General features: G+C 35.8%; 1 protein-coding gene across 1 annotated transcript; it reads left to right on the top strand.

Annotated features, from left to right (window-relative positions):
- LOC149025492 (protein LIGHT-DEPENDENT SHORT HYPOCOTYLS 10-like) lies at positions 1–4,268 on the top strand. Its single transcript, XM_089143130.1, is given in 3 exon segments — positions 1–155; positions 157–673; positions 3,817–4,268. Coding segments are annotated over 2 exon segments (573 nt in total). The 5' UTR covers positions 1–63; the 3' UTR covers positions 638–673; positions 3,817–4,268.
- Positions 4,269–8,656: the final 4,388 nt, after the last annotated feature.

The following is an 8,656-nucleotide window of genomic DNA, read 5'->3' as shown; positions in this document are numbered from 1 at the left end:
CCCAATTTTCTTGCTTTCTTTCTTTCCTGATATACACAAGAGAGCTCCTCTGTGGTGGTCGCCATGTCTAGTGATCACAGAGCAAAAGACACGGCAGAAGGATCATCAAGATCTGCCGGTGATCATCAGCAGCAGCAGCAGCAGCAGCAACAACAACCAACCATCGGCTCCTCTAAGTCGTTATGAGTCACAAAAGCGTAGAGACTGGAATACCTTTGGTCAGTACTTGAAGAACCAGAGGCCCCCAGTTTCACTATCACAGTGCAATTGCAGCCATGTACTGGACTTCCTAAGATACCTTGATCAGTTTGGGAAGACTAAGGTTCACTTACAAGGTTGCGTCTTTTTCGGGCAACCAGAGCCTCCTGCACCTTGCACTTGCCCTCTTAGGCAAGCTTGGGGAAGTCTTGATGCACTCATTGGCCGCCTCCGCGCCGCTTACGAAGAACATGGCGGTTCGCCAGAGACGAACCCTTTCGGTAGTGGTGCTATTCGTGTTTATTTGCGTGAAGTGAGGGAGTGTCAAGCTAAGGCAAGGGGGATCCCTTACAAAAAGAAAAAGAAGAAGAAAAATCTAATCAAGGCCACCACCGATGATCCGAAGCCGCCAGCGACAACGACGATGCAATCAAACTGATCCATGATTCCTAGCTATGGCTTTCTTCTCTAACGGGTAATTACAGAATTCTATATGGGTAGCTTGCTTCTCAATACTTAACAGTCTTCAACACCTTAGCAAGTGCATATAGAGTGGCATTTGCAAGTGGGTTTTCATTTCTCTTGTGAAACAAAGAGCTTAAATGTTGCAACCGCCATTTATTTTGGGTTGGAGCCCATCCCTTCTTAATTTGGTTGACTTGATGTTTCAAACTATGCGTGTTTAATTTACTGGCCACAAAAATTATAATAAGAGTATAACAATAATAATAATTGAATAGTTTGTATTTAGTACAGGGAGATTCATGGTTTATGATATCTGTATTTAAGTTCATCTAGCAAGAAGTAGCTAGGTATATAATAACTCTGTTTAAGAACAAGGAATGAAGTCCATATATAAGGAGTAAGATCTCATCCCCTTCATGGTAAAACCCTAATTTGACAACTCGCTAAGGAACTATATAGTCTGCAAATTAACTCTAAGGAATTTTGAACACTACCCAGAGAAAATTGTACTCAGCAACTTTACCAGAACAACTTTTGGTCCCTCATAAATTAGACGGAATGATTATTATGGGGAAGAATGCTGGATCTCTCTCCCTCTCTTTCTCTCCTCCGGACCCGCTTAGGAAAAAAACACTGTTTGTTTGTGGTTTCTTAATTTAATAATTCTCAATTGTATGTTTGCTTTTCAATAGTTTTTGGCTTTTTTTGGATTCTGCACGATTTTGTGCCCCCCATGGATGACCATGTTTCTGCATGTCATATGTATTTTCAGTATAAAAAAAATGTGTTACATGAACGTAGAAATCAATGCTACAGAGCGTAGGATAAAAGGGCTTCCATGCTTTTCCATTGCTTTCTTCCCTCGTCTTTCATGAAAAACCCAGTAAACCCATTGAAGAAGAGTGCTTGGTGCTCAAATATACCTTTGTTCAATTACTAATTCAAAGACCAAAAGCCTAAGAAAGTTTTGCTGAGTCTGAGATGCTACACAAAGAGGGCAGGTTTGTAATTTTTTTAGTTTCTATTATAAACAAAGAAAGACTGTGAAATTGTCCTTTGCACCTTTTGATAGATTGTCTTTTGCCGGAATTGGATATTATGTTAAAGTGAAAGTGTTATTATATTCTCCTTCATTACTTCTTTTTGCAGACTTAAGGTCAAAAATGTATTACATCCTTTAAAGCTACTGACTTTTCTGCTTTGTGTTCCCTTCATAACCTCTATCTGCTTGGTATTTTTGGCTGCAGTTCTCCCTCTGATCAGGTTCTTTGATTTTCACATGTCATTTCTTAATTTGAGCAATGTCAATAAGATTCAAATTACTTTAATGCTTGATTCATAGGAATGATAATGAATGAAATGAGATGAGAATTGGAGTATCAAGAATTTTAGACATTTTTGAATGGAGAAGCAACAGGCCAGAAATGAATACTTCTTGGAGTATCAACACTTTCGCTTGGTGCATGGTTATGAAGTAACCATTGACGTTGAAGTTTACATGCACAGTAATACTGCATTGGCCATTCCTTTTGATTCTCTTTTGGTTATTATACACTGACTAGTTCCATTTAGATACCAAAATTGTTATTCTCTTGCTTGTATGAAATTAAAAGATGCAATAGGGTTCCTGGACACTGGTTTAGTTTCTCATCTCCTGTTGGATCCAGACCACCTCTACTAGTTGAATGTAAAACAGAAAATTTAAATTTAAATATCATCATTGAACAACCTACACTCCAATAGTCATTATATATAGATCTTGTCATTGTTGTGCACTACAGCACTCCAAACCAATGCCTTACAAGAAGAAAATTGTTCTTTTATGCAGATTCACTTGCAATTTTTGGAACTTACATATCTTTCTTTCTTGGGATAGGGGGTCGGAGGAGGGGTCGAAGGAGAAAGCGTTTATGGGAAACTATATATGGAGAAAAATGCTATTAAAGTGAACTGATATTGAACTGTGGGAAACTAAGGAAAGAAAAGCACAAATGGGGAAAGGGACAAAGGGTTAGTGGGAAATTAAGAAAAGAAAAACAATTAAACTTGAACTGATATTCAATACCATTCCTTGTATTGATGAAAAAGTTTGTTCAAGTTCTGAGAAATGGTGAATTGTATCCTGATTTATCTAGTGTAGACGCTGATGGCAATCCATCTTACTGTGAACCATGCTGGTTGATTAGGCTTGTTGGAATCCTTTGCAGGAATTTCTTCCACTTCTAATTGAGTACTTGTGGATTGAGTGAGTCCTTCCATTGCTTCAAAAGTATTGTATGGCATTTGGGTTACCCCCAATGTTTCAAAGAATCAAAGTGGAAAGAATGCCTCTCGCTCTCCTCATGAGTTGTTACTCTCTTCAACTGGGGGAAAAAAATGTTTGGATTTTTTTTTATTCACTTCCAAACATAGTGTTAGGTGTCTTGCTGTGTTAAGCTGACTCTCTCTTTTTGTTTCTCTTCAGGTTTCCCAACTAGCTTGTTTTGGTTGTAGGGATAGCCTGTGCTATTTGTTGAGGAGCTTTCTCTTTGTACTTTTTAATGTACTTCTCCCTTTTTTTCTGGAATGGTTTTCTAGGCTTCATTGAATATATTTACAAGTTTTTTAAAATGAAAGGGAAAAAGTCATATGAACGATCTTTAACCTTGATGGAAACTGAATAGCATAATAGAACTTCCCTATTAATGTACAAAAATACAGTTACTCATTTGATTGTGTGTTGTAGTATAGCCATGCTTAATTTGAAGAATCATAAAGATGAAGTTAACTTGGGCATTTGTGCTTAGTCTTAAGTTTTTATTACATTTCTTTTGCTAGAAGTCTTACTATGAATATAATACAAAAAGAGTAAGATGTTTGGATCACCATTGAGTTATTATTACTCCACCTTTGGCATTGCTAGCACAAACAAAGAAAACAAAACTCAATTAAACCTCAGCTAATAAAATCCTCAGTCTTTAGATGTACAAACCAGAAATTCATCATAAGAAATATGCAAATTTGGAGAAAAACATACAAAATGACTAATACTTCGTGAGCTAATTTATAATATTAGGTTTGTTTTTCATTAAGTTGCTGTCCATGCCTTGACTGTTTATTTTCTATGGAAACACAAAAGCCATGACTAACATTCCTGATTCATGTTCCATGCAGGATGAGTTGCAAGTCAAGTTATTTGGGAGGTTACGTGGGAAAGGCAAAAGAAATTGGAAGTCTTATAGTTCTCTCACTTTCTGCTTTTCTCTTTGCAAATAGATAATGAAGGGATATCATCACAACAGTTAAAACCATGGTCATATTAGTCATTTCCCATTTTGATTTCCTTAATCCTTATTCGGCCGTCTAAACTCTTAATACATGCTATAAATGACAGTGAAGCTATGGTAGATGCATTACCTTTTTCCTTTAATTCCTGCCTAGATGTGATACTTGTTTCAATGAGAAATAAGAGTTTATATATATGTATTTTCTTTCTTATGAAGAATCTACGTAAGGAAAAAAATTTCTATGGTTTCAGAATTTTGAATGTTGGTATCAGAATATCTAGAATTCCATTTGTCTTCTATGCTAGAACATCATTTGTATTTAAGAAGGACAACACAGATTACAGATATAAACTGTCTCAAACCCAAGAAACTGCAGCAAACTACGAAAGATCAGCACCAAAGGGATTAGATATCAAGCAACATTGGTATATATGCTTATTGTTCATAATTTATATGATACAGTAACTACCATATGAAGGATTAGCATTCTTGATGACTTCTGTATGAAAGGTCATAGTTTTAGGTTCTGTATGATTGAAATGAAGCACTTAAAATTTTTTGCAGAATAGAAAGAAGAAAAAATGGGAGTTTCGATTTTAATTGTTATATCCTTGGTATATTGTACTTCTGGTGTCTACATTCCAATGGTGCAGTTCTGTGCTGTTATGTGTATTTACAAATTCATGTTGAGACATGGCTCCAGTACTTAACTTGAGAGGCTCAAGTGCCTCTCAAGTTGTGGGTTTCTGTTGATTTTCTTGCATGTTTTTTTTTTTTGGGTTAGACTTTCTTGCATGTCTTGGAAACCAGCAATATATAGGTTTTGATAAGTCATTATTATATAAGAAATGCCTGCGATTTAACAGAATAGTAATGCATTTGAATATTATTTTGAACTAATCAATAACGTATATACTTATATATTTTTTTGGTGTCTAGAAGGATACATATTGTTTAAATCTTTATGAACTTATTAATATATGCACTTTGTTAAAATCAACACCAAATAATCATTAGTGTTTCTTAAGATGTCGCCGCTGAAAAAACCCTACACCCAGTGCCTCTACCGTCATCGCCCCTTTGAGCAATCCGGTGTAGGCGTTGTTTTGAGGCGTAAAGAAACCGGCGGTCTCCCGCCTCTTCCTCTACTTTTTTTCCCCCCTCCTCTCTCTCTTTTCTTTTTTTTTTTGAAGTCGTCCTCTCTCTCCATTTTCCTGTCTTCTATCTGTTTCTCTCTTTTCTCCCCTGCCTAGCTTCTCTCCGTTTCTCTCACCGCCTCTCTCTTGTTTCCCTCTCCGTTTCCTTCTCTTCTTCGTTCCTCTCCATTTCTTCTTCCTTTTATCTTTGTTTCTCTTCTCTCCATTTCTCTCCATCTTTTTGTTTTTTCCCTAAGTGGTAGAAATTTCCAGTTAAAAAATAATAATAAAAAAATAAAAAAGAAAACCGGTAGATGCGAGATTTGGTCATGCATCCCGCAGACATGGAGGTTTTGCGCTAGATCACGAAGTGCATCCCGCGGATTTGGAGGTTATGTTGCCGCGAGTTTCTGCTGGTCACCTCTCTATTGCTGCTGATCTCCGTGTCTACGGCAGCGATGGATGTCAATGTTTCTCCCATAGAACAAAATTCCATCGAAACTTGCGAAATTTCCACCGAAATTTCCCATTTTGGAAAATGCGAAATGAAACTCATGAGGGCCGAAAAAAAGTCCTCAGTTTCGATCGAAATTGTCAAAATTTCTTTGAAACTTGTCGAAACCTCGAAACCTGTCGAAACTTGGTTCAACCTAATTGGACCAGCTAGTTCATGAGGAAAAAAAAATCCCAAATTTCGTGGGAAACTTGAAAATTTTCGTGGAAACCTGGAAAATTTTGTGGAAACTTTGGACTTTTTACTGTAAATTTTGTAGCTTTCCCAAATTTTCAATTTTTTTTATTATTTCATGTTTCCCCAAATACCCACGACAAATACCCCATCCATCAGGACTTCTCTCTCCAAAGTGTGTATTCCCTCAGGTTGGTTATCTTAAGCATATTGATGACCAGACTCATAAAGTTACAGTTGTCGATTAACTTGACAACTATAGGCATAAAATGTCATGGGCTGTTCATTGGTTGGAGGAGAGGATGTTACAGGCATAGTGCTACTCAGCTCACAAGATGAATACACTCTTGGTACTCTTCTTAACACTAAGTTGTATTTTCCTTTTATTGTCAACTATTTTGAAGTTAGAAATTATATATTGAATGTTATGTGCTTAAGTAGTTAAGTTTATAATGTACTTTTTTGACAACTCTACATTGATGTTATGTACATTGAATGACATATCTACATTGATTTTTTTAGCAAAATATAACAAATGTATTCTTTATACTCTAATTAGCTTAAATACAAGATTCCACCCCAAAATACTCTCTAAAATCTGTCGAAACTTGTACGGAAAAATCCTCGGTTTCCTCGAAATTTCCTAAGTTTCCACCTAAGTTTCCCATTTTCACCCGGTTGAAACTTGAGTTTACCTCGAGTTTTTTACCATGGTTTCTTCGCCCTTGTAGCGTGTTTTGTCTCTGCCCCTCGGGTGTGTTGTATCTCTGCCTTTGTGGTGTGTCTTCGCATCTTTGGGCGTTTGTGATGGAGGAAACATATTTTGTTTCTTGTGTTTAATTGTTGTTGTGGTTATTACAACGTTTATTATAAGGGTTTATTGAGCTTGACACCTTAGTTTGGATGACCCTGTCTATTGGATGTATTACAGTTTGGTCAATTTCTACTTCTTGGTTCGGATTGAACATTGTGTAATCATGTATCTATCTTTTGTATTTCTTTCTTTTTCTTCAGTGTGTCTATATTCCTTTTCAAGTTCAATGAATGAAGTCTTTTGAAAAAAGAAAAAAAAAAAAACCAAACAATCATGAACTGAAATATAAAGAAAACATAAAGAACATACAGAATTAACATGGTTCACATAACAATGTGGTGTTCTAGATCCAATGGCGAAGAAGAAGAACTTTTTACTATGTAAAAGAAGCAAAGATTGAAAATCTTTCAACTAATCATCAGAACGGCATTACAAGAACTCTCACCCAAAACCCTAAAGTTAAAAATCTCAAATCTCACAGTGACCTCACAGGCGAATAGGGTACATACTTACAGATTTGGTCAGTCGTACCATAACTCTACTTTCATCACAAATTTTTCAAATCAGGTCATTTGGGTGCCCACCAAAATTTGTTAGTGTTGTCATGCCTACAAATTTCAATCGCTTGTAGGCATGATAGGGAAACTTCAACACCTTCCAACCTAGCTAGGTTAAAAGAAAAAGCGAAAACAAAACAACATATATCACTTGTAAATTTATAGTGATGATGCCTTATGATTTTGCTTGACATTTCTAACCCATGGTCACACCAGGCTATCCTGTGTTTACCCAAAAAAATATATACATACATCCATACACACACATTTGTCTCAGTCCAAACCAGACCTATTCAATGACGTGCTATTCACAGACCAAATATATAACAGTCCAGCTACGAAAGAAAACAAAACAAATGTGTTTTTCTTTTTACAATTGCATATTTTTACTCGTTTTTCTTTTTCTTGAGTGGAGGTATCTGTAAAAAGATTCATTGCTGAGTTTCACAACTCAGCAAGTAGCATAGACAAGTAATCCAAGAAATAACATTAGAAGAAAATATGCATATCACTTCCCCCTACCCTTTTTTTTAAAAAATTTTCCCAAGTACGTAGCATAATTACAAGAAATTGTGAAAGGAGTTGTGTGATTAACCATGACCCAGTGATAGAGAATGACTTGAAACCATGTTGGATGCTTGTATTTTGTATGTTTTCTTCCATTTGGTGGATGACAAATTATTTGGGATTATGGTTCTGAGTTTATGCATGATGGTTGATGCAACTTTTTTCTTTAGTCATTCTTGATTCCATTTAGAGGGATTTTGGATGGCTTACCGTATGTGTTTATGTTCAATTTAAACAAATCCTGTTGAATTTGATTTTTCCTTTTTTTATAGTGAAACACTTTTAAATGAATGGAACTATTTTCCTTTTAAACAAGTAGTGCTAATTTCACTTTCTAATGAATCACCTTCACACCAATGGGATGAAATAACAATGACTAAGACTATAAGTAAAGGAAATGAGGACAACAAACTCCAATTGGGCACGTGCCAAATATGGGTTCATCTTCAAAGTCAGATACAAGAAATATGGGATCATGATGTAACAATTTATTACTCTTATTACATGTATTTGGAACTTATTGCCAAAATGAGGTGAACATTTTGCTAATCAGACTTCTAAATTCAGAAGTTGTTATTGTATTTTATTAGAAAATTTTCAACACCACCTCTAAGTTATCCCCTAATATTAATGTCACCCCCTATGTTACCCAATTTATTAATTAGACCCCCTATATTAGTGACACCTCTATTGATAGGAAATCAAAGTTAGTTACTGATGTAAGCAAGTTAAACTTTTCAAAAAGATATTAATTCCCTTGAAGGAAAAACCCTAATCTCGACTAGTCTTCATTTTCTCTCTATGACCACTATCCTCTTCTTCCATTAATCTAGCATCTTCATGATTTATATTTTCACATGAATATATTTTCCCCCCCCCCCTCCTTTGTCTTGAAATGTAAGGATGATATTGAAAAGAGATAAATATAAACTAATCGAGAAAAACGGTGTTAGTAATGGGGGGTC

This window comes from Hakea prostrata, chromosome 2 (assembly GCF_041222555.1).
Source record: "Hakea prostrata isolate BN-2017 chromosome 2, UWA_Hpros_2, whole genome shotgun sequence".
In the NCBI taxonomy this organism is placed as follows: Eukaryota; Viridiplantae; Streptophyta; class Magnoliopsida; order Proteales; family Proteaceae; genus Hakea; species Hakea prostrata.
This window is presented reverse-complemented; position numbering and strand designations above follow the sequence as displayed.